The following is a 21358-nucleotide window of genomic DNA, read 5'->3' on the forward strand; positions in this document are numbered from 1 at the left end:
TTTGTTTCTCTTGGGTAACTCCTCCTTCTCCCCTTATGGTTCTTTCTCTCTGCATTGCTTCTGATCTAATCTCTCAGTCATTACCCCCTTCATTATCATCAACTGTAGTCTTGAAATAATCGTCCTCGTCTGTCGGGTAACCGATTCGAGGTGGTCAAACCCCACAATAAAACATTAACTCTACATAATCTGATAAATAACAAAAAAGGGGCAGAACGGCGAGAAACTGGGTTATATTGTTTACTTACTTGAATGGGACGGAGGGGCGGCGCCGTACCTCGGTCTCGGTCAATGACATTGGCTAGAAACGTTGACCGACGTACGCACCTGCCAATCGCGGCGACGTACAGCTGGATATCCACGACCACGTGACCACGTTTATTTTTTTCCCTCCCCCGATCACCGTTAGAACAGAAAATCGTGAATTTCGCCCGTTCTATGGCTAATAACGGGATACAATAGACAAAGGGGACACATGTTTACAAAGGGTAAAGGATACGACGCGCCGTCGCTTTCACGTTATTTCTTTCCTGCCTGATTTCGCGTGGTCGGGAGAGACGAGGGGGGAAAAGGAGTCAATTTCTCAACAGCTGTCTTGCGATTTTTGCGACGGATTTTGCACTTGAACTTGCCTGGGCAGTCAGTTGTCATTATCGGTGAGTAATTCCATTACTACTAGCAGCTGGCTACTGGCTAACTAAACAAAAAAAGACGAGACAAGACAACACCAGAATCAATCCACATCGTCTTTATTGTTCAGCAAACTCAAGGAAACTATAAAAGAAGGAAGGGTCATCGCGTCAGAATACCAGCGTCCTATGCTGTGCTTGATGCCACACTTTGGTGTCAATTCTATTGAAGCCTATGGGCGATGTAAATAATAAAAAAAAAAATGTAAACGCTATTTGAGGATACACTAACCAATATATCAAAGATTACCTAGTTAACAATGCAACCAATTGCGAATGATTCTGACACCCAAGGTAATAACTTAAATAACGGGTCATAAACGAGGAGACAGATGGTTGATGATCCCATTCAACTCAATGTCGGGCGAACTGAAAGTTTCCACACTTGGCACCAATGTGCGTTCACGCGCTTCGCAGTGACGTGATGACCTTTCCTTCTTTTATAGTTTCCTTGCATCCTGGGTAACACTGGTGACATACGATCAACTTTAGAATCATATTCATACAGCCGTGACTCCAAAACCAACGTTCAGTCAGTCTTACTACAGCTGTATTTACATAGTTTAGGAGTAAACGTGAAAATGGGACTTAATTCATAATGAGCCATTGATTGATTGATTGATTGAAAACTTTATTAACAGATTGCAGAATGGGTCCCCCATTTTCAATTCATCAGGACATACATGACATACAGGACATACAGATGGACAGTACTGCTACATCAATACATTTATGACACACCAGATTTGCAAATACAGTACTGTTTGTGATACAAAAAGAGTCCAGAAAAGAGAGTATATACATTTGACGTAAAAACTGTACATTGGAGGAGGTTGGGTGGGGGGGGGGGCACTGTACAGTACAAGCAAAACTGTACATTGGAATATTGACAACCATACTAGGTAATTTACTGTACATTTGAGGGGGTTGGGTTAGGACATTTACAGGGGCCAGTTTCGAATTGCAGTCTCCCGTAGGTGTTCTTTGAGAGTGGTTTTGAACGTGGGTAGTGATTCACATTCCTTTACAGCTTTGGGTAAGGCGTTCCACATTGATATGGCATAATTGTGAAACGTGTTTAGTCCCTTGTTTGAGCCGAATCTGGGTTTAACATGATTTGTGGAGCTCCCTCTGGTGTTGTGATCGTGGTATTATTCACTGACCTTTGGGAAGTATTTTGACATGTACATGGGTACCACCTTGGTCATGTAGTGTATCTTGTAGACCAGGCATATTGCAAGTTGCTGTACTCTGTTGTCTACTCTATCCTAGGTTGTGAAAGTGGGCAGGGGTGAGGTGGGTTCTAGGAGTAAGGTCAAGTAGTAGTCTGACCAGTTTGTTTTGAGATGTTTGTAATTTTGTTTTTAGCGCATTTGAGGTGTCCACATTGCAGCCGGCTTGTGGGAGGCATGGCCTAACAGCGTTCGAGACAGGGGAGGGTAGAATTGGACGATACGAAATTGGGATGGGAGAAAAATGGGAGAAAAAGTAGATTAAAAAAAATCGAGTTTGTTGGTTGACTTTTTTTATTACATTGGATGCCATTTTGTCACAGGAAAGATTAGCCTCTAGGATGGAACCCAGGTAGGTAATTTCATCTTTCCTTGTGACAATATTGTCACCCACTGTAACTGAGAAGCCGTCGGTCTTGCTGAGTTTGTTATTTGAACCGAAGAGAATGGACTCTGTTTTGCCCATGTGTAATGATAGTTTGTTATCAGCCATGCCAACTGATCCATCTGTCAGATATTAGGATCGATACTTGAAAGAAGTTATGGTTGAGTAAATCCTGCCTTTTCGTGAAACGTCCACAGGCCTACCGTGAACCACATCCACATTGATTGAAAACTTTATTAACAGATTGCAGAATGGGTACAGTACAGTACAGCTCAATACATACAATTGTTAAGGGGATGCAGACCAGAGAAAGACTTTCGTCTTGTTTACATCAGGGTCCCCCATTTTCAATTCATCATAACATATGACACACACGACGACATACAGATAGAAAGTACTGCTACATCTATACATTTATGATGACATCTCTCAACAAGAACAAGCCGTGTGTTTTTAATGAACTGTTACATATATTTACCTTTTAAAAACAATCTCATATAACCAGCCAACGCTGATAGCGGAGGTCTGGCGTCTTAATATCAGTAGGCAATACTGATTAATTGACATAATGCCAACGAGAGAGAGAGAGAGAGAGAGAGAGAGAGAGAGAGAGAGAGAGAGAGAGAGAGAGAGAGAGAGAGAGAGAGAGAGAGAGAGAGAGAGAGAGAGAGAGAGAGAGAGAGAGAGAGAGAGAGAGAGAGAGAGAGAGAGAGAGAGAGAGAGAGAGAACACCACATGACCACAGAGCAGCTCTCTAACTGTTAGCTAGGTGGCTACTAGCTGAGCTCAGCTAACGTGAACTACGTAGCATCGAAGACCAGAAGATACGTCGCCTGTTGGAAAAAAAAAATCCTCGTTTCACACACACACCGCTTGTGTTGGGATAACTTTTTTTTGTACGAAACGTTGGGTTTCCCAAGTGAACGCGAAGAAGAGCGCAATGCCAGGTAACTCGGTGTTTTGAATTGCAATTGTTTTATTTGTTACGAGCGAGAAGTTATTATTATTCCGGCCCTGGTCGTGTTTTCTTGACCTGGTTTGCGAGCTTGTGGCTCGGTGTGATGTAGTGCCATGCTGTTAGCAGCGTGCTACTATTATAGCCGCTAACCCGAGACACCGGGACTCTCACCGTCCGCACCGTACATTGTTAACACGGGAGCGGGACACCGGGACTCTCACCGTACATTGTTAACACGGGAGCGGGACACCGGGACTCTCACCGTCACAAGTCGTAGCCGGGATTGTCACATTCTCACCTCACTTCACTAGTGTTATACCGTTGGTTCGAGCGTCTCGTCGACTGCAAATTACGTATATTTTAAGTTAAATAATCCGTTATATGTTGTGTTTTTTTGGTAACCAACTGCGTGGGTCAACTAACTAGCAACATGGAGGGGGCCTGACGCGGACAATAAACACATAGTGGCAACAAAGGGCCGTGTGGCCAGAAGCAGCGGCCTCCTCCGTGTCGGTGCTCCGGCTATTTGCGGCTACACTCAGCGAGCTAAGCCCCGTCAATCCAGTTAGCAGCGCGGCTCAGCGTCGGGGCCTGTTAGCGCGGCTAGCTTAGCTCCGCCTAGCCGTTAGCCCCTTTCGTGACTGCTGCACCGAGTGAATCCACAGTCACTTGCTTCTCAATAGGAAACCAACCTAGATTTATCCTGAAGGACCGGTTCTGGCCGAACCGTTCGTTATACAAGAATCACAGAGAAATTATAAGGGTACTCACAGTTGCACGAGGGTTTCGGACAGAGATACGGGATGGTTTGAAACCTCGGCGTTGCTAATACACATTTTAAATATTTTTTTATAAACTGCTCAAAACGGCATTATTTCCGGCGTTGGGTGCCTGGTGGGTGATACACAGCGCAGGCGCACCAGGCAGCCAACGCCGGAAATAATGCCGTTTTGAGCAGTTTATAAAAATTATTTAAAATGTTTATTAGCAACGCCGAGGTTTCAAACCATCCCGTATCTCTGTTCGAAACCCTCGTGCACCTGTGAGTATCTTTGACATTTCTCTGTGATTCTTGTATAACGAACGGTTCGGCCAGAACCAGTCCTTCAGGGTAAATCTAGGTTGGTTTCCTATTGAGGAGCAAGTGACTGTGGATTCACTCGGTGCATCACAGTCACGAAAGGGGCTACCTAATCGTCTGAAATGGACGTGTGTGTGTGTGTCGGGAGCGGAGCTACACGCCACGACGGCGCAGGTTCCGTCCACCACGGCCGATAATTACATAATCCGTTATATAGCAGCCTAATCTTTTTTGTCTCCTTCTTTTTCTTCAAGAAGCACACATGTCATTTGCTACTTCTTGACATGGTTATTATATTGACGTGTTCACTCGTATGTATGTAGCTGGTGTAAAACGGGGATATTATGTGGTGGTGTTCAGTGGTTGCTGGTTTGTTGTTGCTGAATGTGTTTGATCTCGGTATTAATTAACCCTTTCACTGCCACACGACAGCCGGTTGACCCTTTCACTGTGACAATACAGAAGGTTACTTTACTATCACACAACCGACGGCGATGCTCCATCATTGGCATCATTAGCTCCGCAAAGGGCTAACCTTCTGTCGTGTGGCAGTGAAGGTATTAAATGATAACCGTGCTGCACAACATAACCGCGGCGGGCCCGTCTCCTGTCACCGGAGCTCCGTGACCTGCTGCTGCTGCTGCCAGGGAACCGGCTGGTACAAGGGCACTGTTTGGAACATTGTTATGATAAGACATGATGGGAATAAAGGTTGGTTATGCTGCCACGGATCACACAGGAGGATCCTGCTGTTTGCCTGACGTTATTACATTTCCAGTGGGGGGTTCCGGTTATCTCCCCCCCCTCCATTTTTCCTTCCGTTTTGTTTATAGAATAATACTGGTTCATATAGAGGGTAAACATTCTGTACATAAGAAATGGGTATTTCTAGAGGGCTGCTATGTTACTGGGCCATTTTTCTTAAAATCGAATATATGATATCTTAATCGTTGCTTGTCGAATCGTTGAAGACTTACTTTTTTTATTTTATTTTATTGACAAAACAAACAGTTGGTGTTGTCCCGCTCGAGAAGATGTGTTACTGCTCACGACCCCCCCCCCGGAATCATAACAACATGTTGTAATCGTATCTTTTTTAGGGATGATATTTTTCATTTTTGTAACGTGGAGGGAAGCTAACGACTCCCCTTCGTTCCAATCCCCCGTTAACCCCTGCTACTCGTTTTGTGTTGCTGATCACACCCTCTGATATAACTATAAACTCAAGCTCGCTGCGGTCGAAGCGATCAAATTGCAGTTGACTGTGAATTTTAATCCTACGATGTCATTTTTCACGAATTCACATTTTCCCCTGGCCAAACGACCCTCCTCATTTATTTTCACAGAGGAGTTGTGTTGTCATGATTTCCCCTCACGGTATTTCCTGCTGTCTTGCGTTGTCCACATGCCCCAAGCTCACCCGACGACTTATCAATAGTGGCAGGGTTGTCGGTAACAGAAACGTTGCAGGTCTGATCCCCGGTACCCATAGGAGGGTGTATTTCAGGCTATTGATGGGCAACTTTAATTACTTTCTCTCATTGATCAATGCACTGTGGACGATCCTCTACTATTTTCTCTTGTATCTATATTCATAGTATTGAATCGCAAAAAACATGATTTGTAATAAAATAGCAGGTGATTATTAGCAGGTAGCAGCAAATAGTATGTTTAGACATATTTTCATCTAATCTAATTTATCACTAAATGCCAACTATGGGCGCCATATTGTATGCCAAGAAAAAACAAAATGTCAATACTACCAATAGTGCATTATGTAGGAGGGAATATAGAACTCTCAATGATGTTGAATAAATCAACAATTCAGGATTCTAGGCTACTTCTTGCACTACATACACAGGCCTAATCCTTTCCCATGCTTGACTCTGGCCCTTTAGTTAAAATATAAGGATGAAATGTGTGGTAAATGATAAAGGAAGTAAAAATAAAGGCTCCGTTCTGCTGGACAGGTGAGACATTGTTGTACATCTGCCCCCCCCCCCCCCCCCAGTCAGGGCTCTACGCTAACCTTTTTCACTAGGGGCACAGGTGCTCCTAAATGAAAAAAGTTAGGAGCACACAAAGAAATTTAGGAGCACCCAAAAATATTTAGGAGCACAGTGAAAATATTTCAAGTAAGAGTTTTTTTTTTTTTTTTTTTTTTAATAAATGTATATTTGTACTGTGCGTGCAATGCATGTGTGTAAATTAGCTCTTGCTACAACCCTGCATGTTTACATTTTGTAGTTTCAAGTTTCAAGTTTCTAGTTGTCATACAGAAGTACAGAATATTTTTATACAAAATGCTTCTTACTGTTACGCTCCAGAGACTGTGCAAGACAAGATAAGTATGAAATAAAATAACATAGTATAGCATGTAAATTAGAAGTAAAAAAATTAGGTCAGTGTTCAGTATAGACATATGTACAATGTTCGATGCAGAATAGACGTAACTGTGTTACCATATAATATACAATACTATGCAATGTACTAATATACAATACTATATAGTGCAAGGCAGAAATGGGATGAGGTGCAATTTAGGTACAATTTACAGTAGGTGTACGAGTTGTAGTGCAAATCCTTTATCAATAAATATAAAGTGTGTTTGTGTGATCTAAAGTGTGGAGAGTGGGTGCTGCAGTGTGTTGTTTGTTTAAGTGAGTGTGCGTGTGGGTGTGTGTGCTGTGTGCATTTGATGGTTGTTGCATAGTGTTTATTGTGATTTTGTACTTGATGTTCATTAACATGTGCTGTCCCTATCAAATAAACTATCAAATAAACTATCAAATCAAACTACTGCTACAAAAGTAACAGTCACTTAACTTTAGCCTTTGCCCCTTTTATGCATACAATGCCTATGTTTTGGCTGTGTTGCTCTTCTAGAGAAATAATCCTTTCAGGGTTGCCTATTGAAATACTGTACACCTCCAGTACAGAAACATTACGTCACACCGCTTGCACTCCGGCCGTCCGGCGCTGCAGCTGTACTAGGGGTGGACGGTATAAATGGTATACGGTATAAACGGTATGAATTTGCTCTACGGTATGGATTTTGACTATACCTTGTAACCGGTAGAGCAGCTCTAAAAGAGCAATGACGTCATGTAACCACAGCGCGACTATTTCAATCGCATTTGCCCCTAAAAATAGATAGAATTAGTCATAGATAATAGATATGTGCAAACTGGAAAAAGTTATTTAGGAGGCTTCGCGCAGTGGGCGTGTCAACACGCAATTGTCATTTCATAATAAACGCATATCACCGCGGCGCACAGCAAATTTCAGTTCCTGGCATTTTTAACCAGTGGAGAAAGGTAAGGGATTTCCCCTATCGTTTTTCTTATATGAATTATTCTACGTTAATAAAACATACCTGGTGATCAACTACAGTTTGCTGTAAACATTATGATATGTGTGTAGTGTTATGATAACGACGGCTACAGCGGGAGGACGGCTGCAGCAGTGGTGTTGCGAATAGCATGTAGCTGCAGAGCCGCAGAACCATGGGCGCTTTTAGGTCTGGTCACAGGCCCGCTCAACAGCAACCCCCCCCCCCCCCAACGGCTGAATTGCCAATGGCTCCTGAAAGCGCCCATGGTCCTGCGGCTCTGCAGCTACATATGCTTCTAGCAAAATCCAGCATCCAGCCTCGCTGTTTGCAATGGGAGCAGCACGGAGTCTCGACTCGGGACTTATTTTATTTGGAATATAATGACTTTATACGCAAAAGTAGCCTAGTTTTAAGTTAAAATATTATAAATCTACATGCCTTGAGGATGTCATTCTTTATATAGCCTGCCTATCAGGCAAAAAAAAAAATTCTAACAGAAACACTGATACCGTGATATATGCCGTTACCGTCTATGCTTCAAATTATACCGTGATATACATTTTAGACCATACCGTCCACCCCTAAGCTGGACTCTATTGCCCACCTCTGCTGTTGATAACGCTAGCCAAGTTAGCTGTACACACAGATACACAGTGGGCCAGTGACTTTGGTGTAGGGGTGTAACAATGCATCGATCCTAAGGGGGAAATTCAACTGCATCGATTTGAAAATGTTAGAATCGATTATTGCAATTTGAATGTGTACACAGTGTTATGTTGTTATCATGTCCGTTACAGTCAACACAACGGCATACGCTACTGCATCAACGTTATGATTAACAAAGCAAGGCATTCGTTTTGTTGCATTAACGTTATATTACTATTGTTATCGCTAAATCTAGGTGTTCTAAAATATATTGGTAAGGCTAGAAGTTGCATGTCTCAGGAAACTCGCATATCGCAATGGTGGCGTTTCAGGAAGTAAACAAGCCAAATCAGAGCTTCCTATTGGTCATTTGCTTTCTTTCTCTTGAAACCAGTCACGTCACTCTACTGTGATTGGACCGTTGGCTTGAGTGCAATGTGCGACTTGTAGTTTTTTAACGTTTCTCGCGGCGGAGAAAAAAAAGACGAGAGGCTGTAATCTGTACTCGCACACCGTGCGCGTAATTGTTTACGGTTCGCACACACATATTTTTAGGGGCAAATGCGAGCAATTTGGTCGCACTGTAGAGCCCTGCCAGTATAATACAGATTCTATGCCAAGTCAACCCCATGTACATATATATAGCTAACCTAAATCTACTAGGGGGGGGGGCATACCACAGTGAAACAGAGGACGCTGGCTACTACAGATTGTTAAAACGACTGCTGCAGCCTACTGCACACATTGAAGGTCTCCTCAGGAAGAACGGCCTGCTCTGACCCTTCCTGTAGATGGCTTTGGTGTTGTCCAACCAGTCCAGAACAATTTTACATTGTTCTCAGACTCTTATTATCTTTCTTTTTTTTTATCTACTTTTTCTCCCCATTTTCTATTTTTCTCTCATCCCAATTTCGTATTATCCAATTCTCCCCTCCTGTCTTGAACGTTGCTAGACTATGCCTCCCACTGGTCGGTTGTAGCGAGGACAGAAGCCTTGCATCACGTGTCCCCTCCGGTACACGAGGAGGCAGCCTGTCGCATCTTCTCACCGCAGCAGCTCGAACTCTCAGTGGCGAGGAGTAACGCGTGGGAGGCTCACGCTGCCCCCGCTACTTCCTGCTTCCGCCGCACCGGCGTCACCAAACCGACCTGTAGGAGTTGCTGTCCACAACGTCCAATCCCCACCCACCGGCTTTCCCACCCAGTATGAACGACCGGCCAGCCAGTAGCAACGCCGAGAGCTGGGCTCGAACCCAGTGTCTCCTGCGTTAGTGGCGAGCGCCTTGCCCACTGCGCCAATCAGCCGCCCAAAGGTTGACTTATTATCTAACAGCATCTTCCCATGACCCTCTTTGATGAATGCCATTAAAGGCCTAATCTGTAAGTTATTTGCCTGTATTCTTTGGCTGTATGATCTAGTGCTGGGCGGTATGACCAAACATTTGTATCTAGGGATGCCCCGATCGATCGGCCAGCGATCGGTATCGGCTAGGGGTGTAACAATTCGACCTCACAACGAATCGATTCGATTACGATTCAATGCATCATGAAATCTCTTCATTTGACCACGATTCGATTAATTTTCGATACATTTTCTATCAGTTAATTCTAGGGGTGCACGATATTGATTTTTTGACCCCAATATCGATACCGATAACTTTCTGCTCCTCAAGGTCGATACCGATAACCGATATATATATATTTATTGTATTATAATATATTTTTTTTATGTATATTCCTGTAGTTTTGACCTAACCAGATTTATCATGACATGAGCGTTACTACTATGAACAAAACAAAGCCAAATAAATATAATTTGAGTCAATCACAAAATTCACAATCCGTCAATGTCATTAACAATGTGTTTCCCTGAACAATGAGTGAACTAAAAACCAACAGGTATTGTGCTTTGTCAGTAGGGATGGGTACCGGTACCTGTGAATCGATACCGGTACCCAACGGTACCTTTTTTCTGTACTTTAGTCTCTAAAAAATCTACCTACCGCAGTTGTAAAAAAATAAAATCCAAACTTCAAATTCGACCGTTTTTGGCTTGCCATTGCCCTGACTGCTTTGTTGTTGAATCAAGTCAAATCCTAAGTAAGCATATATTGTGCGTGTGAACGTTGACATGAAAAGTAAAAAAATTATAATTTATTATCGGAGCTATCAATAATTTTATCGGTATGACGTCATAATAGCTGATTATCGGCCCGATAATTATCGACCCGATAATTATCGTGCATCCCTAGTTAATTCCCCAAAAAATGTTGACTACACAAATTGTGGCTGGGGGAACTGATTCACTCAGCACGAATCAGGTCACAAAAAATACAAAAAAAAAACATTTTTATTTAATTTTTTATTTCGATTAATTTCTATTATCGATTCTAACATATTCAAATCGATGCATCGAATCGAACACATTAGAATCGATGCATTTCGATTAATCGATGCATCGTTACACCCCTAGTATCGGCCTATATTCAGTATAAATATGAGATTGGGGAATTCCGATAATGCTTTCGCTCATTGCGAAAACCGACCGATGACGCGCGTGAAAAACATGATCCAATTCTCAGCGGAGTTGGAATGAGAGCATGAGAGAGCCGAGTGTGTGTGTGAGAGAGCGTGTGAGCGAGCATGAGAGGGAGTAAGTTACTAAGTGTAGTCGAGACAACGGAGCCCCGCTAACCCATACGCTACACTGCGCCATAGTGATGCGCGGGTTAGGTTTTTTTTACCAGCACCCACCCGACCCGGCAAGGGGACCCATCCGAACCTACCCGAACCGTTATCATGCAGATAAAACAATGACCCGAACCAGACCAAACCGCAAATAAATAAATAAAAAAACGATGCAGGCAATATTCCAAGTTTGTCACATTTATTGAAAGACGACTTCAAAAACGTTATGAAATTAACTGCGAGGATAGGAATATGTGAAAAAGTATAATGTTATTTTACACACTTTGTGTAATTGAATGCTACAAATAGCCTAAGTATTACTGCAAACGGCGCAAAGTGTTTTGCAAAAAGGTCGGCAATAGTCTCGTCTCGCATGTTAAGAAAAACATTTGCCTACATATAGGCTTAATGGAAAACAAATTCTAAACCTAAATAGCCTTTACTGAAAACAAATCCAAGTACAGTAGTCTAGTGCTCATTGTTTCTACTCACTGGGCTCCTTGGCTGCACTATGAATAAAAGAAAATTTGTCCACGGTGCCTGGGCTGAATCTGTTACGCCATGCTTCGATCACTCGTCCAGCCAGGGTTAGAAATTAACATTTTTTTTCAAGGGCTTTTTTTGCCCCCCTTAATTGATTTTCGGGGGCTTTTTTTTGTATTTCGGGGGCACAACATTTTTATAATGAAAATTAACAAAGATTATAAAACATTGTTGACACTTTTTTTTACAGTCTTCGTCCCTATGTTTGATAACGTAATGTTAATGTCTCCATATATAGGGCTCTACGCTAACCTTTTTCCCAAGGAGCACATGTGCTCCTAAATAAAATGTTAATAAATAAAATGTAAATACAAATTTAGGAACACACAGAAATTTAGGAGCAGAGTGACAATTGTTCAAGTAACACACACACACACACACACACACACACACACACACACACGATGTGTGACATGGCTTGGTTTCATGTTTTGAGGTACCTTCAATTATCTGTAAATAATACATACATACTCTATCTAAATAGATTAAATATGATTGTCCCTGAGGGCAAGTCGTGTTGTTGTCAGATCGATCAATGAAATACGTTGCGCGCTCAGCGCTGTGGAATGAAGGAAATGCGCATCACGATCATTTGGATGTTATTCTTTGGAGTTGTGTTACAAATGGAACGGTCTTTCCCCGCCGAACACAAGTTACTTAACGTTACACAGGTCGCGCTATGCAGATGATTAGCTTGCTAACGTTAAGATAGCAGTGTAACTTAATGTTACACAGCACTATGCATGCTTGCTGAAAAGCAGAGCTCTCTGTCTGTCTGTCTGTGTTCGCGCACCTCTCAAGCACCCTGTAACACGCAGCGGGCCCCGCCTCCCTCCCTCCTTGCATTCCACCCAAAAACTGAATTTCAGTCCAGTTTTTTTTTTTTTTATATATAAACAAACATGACAACACACGATAAGATACACAAGCATTAATACACAGTGTATATCCAACGAAATTACCATTTATACCAATGTCTTATACAGGATATACCCCTAATACCTGTTATCTAAAAACCTACACACATATGCTCCAGCTCGAACCCCCCCCTCCCGGACCCCTCTTTGGATAGTACCTCCATTATCCCTCACTCCTAACCAGACACTACCATTATAAGCTAGCTTTTATTCTCTCCACCACTTCTAACCACATTGTCATTTTGGATTCATTGAGACCCAGAATTCTTGCTGTAGATATTTCTTGATAAATCACATCGAGATATGTAAGAAACCAAACTTTCCGGCACATTTTTTCCGGTTGAAACCAGCGTGATGCGATCAGCTTTTTAGCTACTGTGATACCCGATAAAACCAATCTCTTTAGCTGTGGATGTACTGCAAACTCAAAAACATCATTCAATAGTAATACAGAGGGGTGTACAGGTATATTCCAAGATACGAGTTTTGATAATTGTTGGGTCACATCTTTCCAGAATATCTTAACTGGTGGGCAGTCCCAATACATGTGCATAAATGTCCCTTCGTCCCCATTTGTACATTGGGAGCATGTCAGTCCAGTTTCTTAACTATTAACAGCGGAGCTGTTTTGTAATCTTCACTCTGCAAGTAAATGATTTTTCCGGTTCGCACACACACATATTATTAGGGCCAAATACGAGGGAAATGCTCGCACTGTAGAGCATATATATAATTATATATATAATTAGTAAACTGTCGGGGGCTTTTATTGCCCCCCTTAACTGATTTTCGAGGGCATTTGGTCAATTTTCGAGGGCATTTTGCCCCAAGCCCAGGGCTCTACGCTAACCTTTTTCACTAGGGGCACAGGTGCTCCTAAATGAAAAAATTTAGGAGCACACAAAGAAATTTAGGAGCACCCAAAAATATTTAGGAGCACAGTGAAAATATGTCAAGTAACGGAGTTTTTTTTTTTTTTCAGAAATAAATGTATATTTGTACTGTGCGTGCATGTGCAAACGGGACACATCTGTGCAATAGCACATACCACCAAAGTCACTGGCCCACTGTGTGCGTGTGTGTGCATCATCTGCGTGTGCAAACGGGAATGGGACAGACATTTGAACTATTAATTAAGTGATTAATGCCTACTATGGCAAAGTTGTAGCCAACAACTAGGCCTAATAAGAAAGGCAGTGATATTGAACAAAAAGGAGACACTGGCTTTACAACCAGGGCCATCAGTAGAGGGGGGAGCTAGTGTTGCTCTTTTAGAAAAATAATCCTTTCAGGGTTGCCTATTGAAATACTGTACACCTCCAGTACAGTAGTTTGCGTGTCACGTAGACCATTGATTGACAGTCGATTCTGCCAATTACGACGTCACACCGCTTGCACTCTGGCCGTCCGGCGCTACAGCTGGACCCATTGCCCACCTCTGCGGTTGATAACGCTAGCCAAGTTAGCTGTACACACATACACAGTGGGCCAGTTGTAGGGGTGTAACAATGCATCGCAATGCATCGATCCTACTTTGCAATATTTACAAAACATGACATTGTTTTCGAACTCTAGCCATGGGGAAATGTTTAGCCAATTCACGTTAAATTTTTATGTCTTCCCTCCGGCTCCAGTGGGTGTAGCTTCGCTAGCTACAGTGGCTACATTGGGTGCTACAGTGGGTGTAGCCTCGCTAGCTTGGCCAACTTCGCTAGCATGCTGGCTAGCGTCAGTATCTTGGTTAACGTTAACGTTAACCATCACCTCTGTAACATGAGCTGCCTCGCCTGACTTCTCATTCTCCGGTATCTTTCGCGCAAAATAAAAATGAATGGGCTTCGACGTGGCTGTATTATTGTTTGACTCAGACAGTGACGCAGCCGCTGATCATTACTTTCGGTTTCCAGTCGCGTGACCACAGGAAACTACTGTGATTGGAACGTTTATGCGGCTGTGAACTGTGGGACTTGTAGTTTTTTAACGATTCTCGCAGCGGAGAAAAAAAAGGACGAATGAGAGGCTGTACTCTGCACTCGCTGGCCGTGCGAGTACTTGATTTTGCATGTTCGCACGCACATATTTTTAGGGACATATGCGAGCAATATGGTCGCACTGTAGAGCCCTGCCCAAGCCCCCGTTAATTTCGAACCCTGCGTCCAGCCGAGCTGAATGTGGGCTCGCTTGCTGCGCTTGTAGCCCGGATGCACAGCACTGCCCTTGTGAGCACGGAGTTTAGCCTACGGATACCAATAAGGAGAAAAAGTAGCCTGAGACCGCAAACGCAAGTAGGTGGAATAAGCTTGGAGACGTTTATTAGTTAATTTATTCTATAACTATTTTGTGTAGCGTGAGGCGCCATTTGACTCTCACCCGACCGCACCGATCTCAATGTTTTTTTCACTTGACCCTAATCCGCCCGAACTGCGGATAAATCTGCGGTACCCGTGGTTTTCGAGTCAACCCGTGCATCTCTACTGCCCCAGGTCACAGAGACAACCAAGCATGCCGTGAAGACCCGCCCTACTCTGCCTCTGATTCGCAGAATGTGGGTGGAGGAATGTGATTGGACCAAAGCAGAGTAGACGGACGCACACATAGTTAGGGATGGGTACCTTTCACATTTGAACCGATACGGTACCGGTACCTGTGAATCGATACCGGTACCCAACGGTACCTTTTTTCGGTACTTTAGTAATTTTTTTTTAATTTGCCTACCCCAGTTGTGAAAAAGAAAATCCTAACTTCAAATAACTACAATTTCGACCGTTTTCGGCTTGCCATTGCTCCAACTCAGGGAGCGAAATTAACTTTTTGACTCACCGGCCAGTGGCGGGTAGATGGGAAGAATCTACCCGCCAAGCATATTTCTTACCTGCCAAATTTGTTTTGATTAAAAAAAAATATATATATATATTTTATATACAATTTTATTTAAAATAAAATATATATTATATAATCATACTTGTAGTTGTATTATCTGCGAGACATCGCCACCACGCAATAAGTCAAAATGCTCGCTATCTGCAAACAGCTCCACTGTGTGTGTACTCTAGTAGCCTCCAGCTCCAAAAAGGATTCTCCTGTGCTGCAGCGGGACCCTATACTAATACTCTACATTCAGCATGCAAGGATTCTCTCCGGCGCTGCAGCTGGACCCTATTGGTATAATGTTAGGGTTCTTTGGTCAAATCACATTCATAAAGCCCTCAGCTACAATACGCATTGAATCAATGTTATAAGACATTGATATCAGGAGCTATCTGTAGCTACTGCTAGCCCGCTAGGTAACGTTAAGACAATTTAGTTTACTGGGACATATAGATCTAACGTGAGCTAGCTAACGTGAGCTAGCTAACGAGGGAACGGAGGTATTAGAGAGAGGGAGGTCTTTATTCGGCATGCAACAACACTCAATGTTTTAGCGGTACACACAGCGGTTAGTTTTTTTTAGCACACACACCGGAACACACACGCATGCATTGTCTCTTTAGAATCGCCGATGCGATTCGTCTCTGCGATTAACCCATCCCGTCGTCCTTCCCCCCCAAGGGCAGCCGGGAGCAGACAGGCGTCAACGTGAGCTGCGCCAGGGGACCAATCCAAGTGCTCCTGTCCGTCTTCGTCAAGGACGCCACAGCGTTAGCAATCTGTTGTTGTGCATGTTTTTCCATTGGGTTTATCTTATCGGGGGGAAACCCTTGCGAGCACGGGGAGAACATGCAAACTCCACACAGAAAGGCCTGGGAGATACCCCACCTGGGTACCTGGCATCATGGAAACCTGGTCCCCAAGCGGGAATCGAACCCTGGACCTTCTTGCTGTGAGGCGACAGTGTTAACCACTACACCACCGTGCACTCGAGTCGACTATTGCTGGAGCATTTGTTGATATCAGTAGCTAGCCAGCTAGATACCGTTAGACAATGACTCGTCATGTATTAAACTAAAAGTGAATAGTTGACTGGGTCATTGTTTAAACAGTAACGGTAGCTCATGGAGGTCCGGTCTAGACTAGAGCAGACTGCCTCTGTGTTGATACGAGCAGAAGCCAATAGTATCAGGGCTCCAGACTAACTTTTTTCACCACCGTCCCAGAACCGTCCCGAAATACAATTTTAACCGTCCCAAAATGAATGTAACCGTCCCAAAAATCAAATGTTGTTTCTTTACTTTGGTTTTGTCGTCTATAGTTGTTATTGCCATAAGAAACACCATTCAGAGAAGGGGAGAATAAATTGATTTAGTCAAAAGGCTCCCAAGTGGAAAGATTTCACAAGAATAATTATGATTAAAAATAAATATATATATATATATATTAGTGATGCACCGATGTGAAAATTGTGGCCGATACCGATAACCGATATTAATATTGCTGTTCTGGCCGATACCGATATTTACCGATGTCGATATCTCTGTATAGAAAACACTTCAAATCAAATAAAGAGCTATTTTCCAAAACGCATAATTTTTTTTACTTTTGTAACTTATTTTCAGAAATGACTGATATTTTGAAACTATTTAAGGCCAAAACATGTAAAAAGAAGATTTTTTTTTTTTTTTTTTTTTTTTTTTTTTTTTAATATCGGCCCTATCTTGATATCGGACCGATACCGATGTGTAAAAAAAACGGCCATATCGGCCGATATTATATCGGCGGCCGATATATCGTGCATCACTAATATAAAGTGTTTAACAAGGTGCTAGTATAGGGATATTTGGTCACGGTGCACGGTTCAACCAATTGGAGCCATGTTGGTTATTCCTTCCATAGGAAAATATATTTGTATTTTATTTTGTTTTAGTTTTTTTTGTTATTACAAATGTGTGTGTTTATGGTTGAAAATGTTAGAGATAAATAAAGATCAAATCAAATCTAACTGAATAAGTTATCCCTCTTCTAACAAGAAAGAAAAACGTCGTTTAGCTTTAAACTATATAATGTCATTGCGTCCAGAGATTCCACCTTTGATAACTAAAGTAATGACACTTGACTAGTAATGAAACATGTCCCTTAGATCGTGCTGTCCTCCTGGTCGAACTGCTGCTAAATTCCAGATGGCCCTCCTCACTGAATATGGATTCATTGTGTAGCTGAAGTGAAGTTTGCCTATAGCCTGTCGTCTATTTCTCCGCGTTCGTTTCGATAAATGTAACGTTATGCCAATTAACTTGCAATTCTATACTAACATTACGTGTTAGTATAGAATTGAATAGAAATCCTTTAATAATCCCGAGGGAAATTCGGCACTACAGAGCAGACTATGTATCGCTCACATTGAACAACAATAAACATTTAGGTCAATATAGGACTAAAATAGGAATAACAATATAATAATATTAACAATAAGAATAAAATAGTGAACTATGGATTAATCAGTGGCAGTCTGATACGTTAGTCAGTAACGTTAGCTATAATAAGCAGCTATAACTAGAACGCGTCGATAACTATACAGTTCCAATAGACTAACATTACACTTCTGTGATTTAAATGTGTCCTCACCTTAGACTCAGGCCCTGGGCCTGGGGTAGTATTGCTGGATGTGGATGCAGTTCCTTGTTGGTCAGTTTGGGACTGTTCTCCATCTTCTGCTGTGTTCATCCTCTTCAAATAGCGCAGCATGTTTATTGTTTACAGTGCTCGCTTCACTGAGAGGATGCCACACGCCACAGTGACAGTATAGCGTGTTTTTTTTTATTTATTTAACTTTTCACGGTGTTTTTGTACAGTGGAAAAAGCCTAGGTAAGAGAGATTTCCCTCACCTAGTCACCTGTTAACACGTTTAAATTTTTTGGAGCGAGATTCATTTGGGGTGTGATGCTGCTGCTGGAGCGCGACTGGCTGCGGAGAGGTGGGTAGGAGCTTGATGCTGCAGCGCGACTGGCTGAGGAGTGGTGGGTAGAAGCTTGATGTTGGATTAGCGTATCGCTGCCTTGGGAGACGGAGATAGACATTGGATTCGGCTAGGGCTGTCTTAAATGCTTCGAAGCTTCGAACGTTCGATTCGATGGCACAAGCTTCGAACATTAAAAAAAAATTGAAGTTAAAAAAAAAAAAAAATAAAAAATTTACTTCGATTTGTGTGTGTGTGTGTGAACTACCCATCCCAGTTAGGACAGCCGAATCCCGTCCAATCTTTCGCCGTCGACTAAAGACTCACTTCTTCAACCATTATCTGAAATGATAAAAAAAAAAAAAAAAAAAATCTAACCGTGACTAACCTTACTGTCATGCACTTGTCCTAATAAACTAACCTACACTGTAACACGCAACACTTTGATGAACATTGTTACTCAGCTGATAGAGTTGTACCCTTCTTGCTGTCTTGTCGTACAGAACTTGTAAGTCGCTTTGGATAAAAGCGTCAGCTAAATGACTAAATGTAAGTGTGTGTGTGTGTGTGTGTGTGTGTGTGTAGGTGTGTGTAGGTGTGTGTGTGTGTGCGCGCACCTTGTAGAATTCCACACATAAGAAAGAAAGATACTGGGATGAATAAACAAAATAGGAAATAAAATGTAGAAATGCATGAAATACATAAATAAATATGAATCTCCATATATGAAATATAACATTTAGATAAGGTGCTACTGAGATGTTTTGGTGAGTTCTTTGTTTTTTTGTGGAAGTTGCCCTTCTTAAAAATGCATGAACATTCACTGATAATTGGTCTGTAGTGGAGTCTACAAGGTCTACATTGCCGGACCATGTAGAATCCGGACCTTGTAGACTGACATAATTCTGTGCATAGTTTAGTCTACACAGGCCATATTTCAAATAATCAAAATATTACTTCATTCATCTTAAACATTCTTGATTTGGGGGATTGGTAGTTCCCATGAAATCTGAAGTTGTTCAAACGACAACAGCGATCCACCTTGAATTAAATCACACAGCCGAGTGAAACCTTGTTGGATGCGTCAGTCACGAAAGGGGCTACTTAATTAATTAATCCAACCCACTTTATTTATAGAGCACATTTAAAAACAACAACGTTTACGAAAGTGCTGTACAAGTCCCACAACATAAGATAAAAAATAAATAAATAAAAAAGGATATTAATTTTTTTTTTTTTTTTTTTCCCGAAGCTTCGAATTAAAATCGAAGCTCGGCCCCGAAGCTTCGATTGCCAAAAAAAGCTTCGAAGGTCAGCCCTAGATTCGGCTAATCATGCAACGTTTAGATTCACCATTTGACAGCAATATATGCGCGCACTGACAGTCGCTAATTTACATTTCCTGTGAAAAAAAAGAAAAAATCCTCCCCGTCCCGGTTGCGTCCCAAAAAAGATTTCTGTTCGTCCCAAATCAATATTTGATCGTCCCCGGGACGAGGGGACATCGTTAGTCTCGAGCCCTGAATAGTATCCCGCTGCAGGGCTGGGCAGATATGACTAGTTGCCACGGTTTCTTTCAAAATAAGAGTATCATACGAACCGAATGCTGCTAACTGCCGGAGCCATCGATATTATGACTGGAGCTGCGCTTGGAGCGGAAATGAGACCAGCACAGATTTTCAAAATAAGAGTATCGTTATGAACTACACGTCTACACGCAGGGAACAAACTTAACTTTTTGACTTACCAGCCATTTGGCTGGTAGATTTTAAAAACTACCAGCCATCCATCAGAAATAGTGTCTAATAAGTGGGAATGAATAAATGTCCACAATTTAACAAGATATAACAGTCCATTTAATAGGGCTGTCTTAAATACTTCGAAGCTTTGTTCGATTGGCATTGGGCATGGGATTCGAATATGAAAATAAAATTTGATTATTAAAAAAAAAAAAAAAAAAAAAAAATGATATATATATATATATTTCTTTTTTTGAAAAATCAACTCTGCCTCTCTCAGCAATGCTGTTTGTTATTTAAGATGAGGTTGGACTCGGCACTGACAGATTTGTGTTCATTGTGCTGCTTTTATAAAGCCTCAAATGATGGCTTACAATATTTCATGAAAGCAAAGTGTTTTGTTTGTCTAAGATTTAAAAAGGTTTAAACTTTACAGCACTGACAAAGTTGAACAAAGTGCTGTACAAGTCCCACAACATAAAAGAAAGAAAAATGTAAAAAATATATATATATTTTTTTAACAGTTTATTCCATTTTTATTGCTCAATTCCGCGATTCTGTGAACGCGGATTCCATATGGCAGCCTCTAGCCAATGGACATATGTGACTGAGTCCAGGGTTTGTGCCGACATGTCTCCATTTTCATTTTTCAGATTTTTCCAGATTGTGAAAGTACAGAATGTAAGCTTTCAAATGATGTGTCATACTTTGAAATCTGAGAATGTTTTGAATATCATATATTCATTTAAATCTTGTAAAACAGTCTGTTGTCTAGAATACTCAAGGGGAGAAAATGCCTCTCAAAGATTTTCACACTTCAGCTAGTTTGGGGTGGGGGGGGGGGGGGGGGGGGGCGTGGACAACTACCCTCACCTGAATGCGTCCATCGTTAACGTTAATGACTCTCTGTGTGAATGCCTTTACCTGGCTCAGTGAATCTGAATCCCAACGCGCAGCTCTATTCAGATGCAAAAATAAATCCAGCCCCCACCTCTCCTCTGTGGAGAGCACAAACTGTGTTTCAAAACAGCCTTTTTTAAACATTCTTACAATTAGAGTTATTATATCTGTTCGCTGTTGTACTAAATATGTTCTTCAACTCTCGAACTGTAGTTATATATTAAAAAAAAAAAATTATTGTGTCTTATCTGTCATTTCACCCTGGCGACTTGTAGGCATCATCACCAGACTGGGTCACATATGATCTAGGCTTATCAAAATAAATGGTTTGGTTCCAGTTGCCGACCGACCCTGCCGATTTAGGTGCGACCCGATTTATTTTCTGAGTAAAAAAAGATATATATATATTATTTTTT

At 41.9% G+C, this 21358-nt stretch overlaps 1 protein-coding gene across 2 annotated transcripts in view; it reads left to right on the forward strand.

The window, feature by feature from the left end:
• The first annotated feature begins 402 nt into the window (after positions 1-402).
• The window catches only part of paip2b (poly(A) binding protein interacting protein 2B), a 124416-nt gene continuing 103460 nt past the window's right edge, over positions 403-21358 (forward strand). Inside the window, exon 1 of one of the 2 annotated variants that reach the window (XM_084315994.1) lies at positions 403-656. Coding sequence is in view for 1 of the 2 variants with exons in the window: in XM_084315993.1 (XP_084172119.1) it covers positions 3247-3253 (7 nt within the window). In the remaining variant the exon portion in view is untranslated. Of the gene's footprint in view, positions 657-3091; positions 3254-21358 lie in introns of those variants that run through there. The other variant, XM_084315993.1, reaches the window with a different exon arrangement.

The sequence above is a fragment of the Notolepis coatsorum genome (assembly GCF_963971535.1).
Source record: "Notolepis coatsorum genome assembly, chromosome: 1".
In the NCBI taxonomy this organism is placed as follows: domain Eukaryota; kingdom Metazoa; phylum Chordata; class Actinopteri; order Aulopiformes; family Paralepididae; genus Notolepis; species Notolepis coatsorum.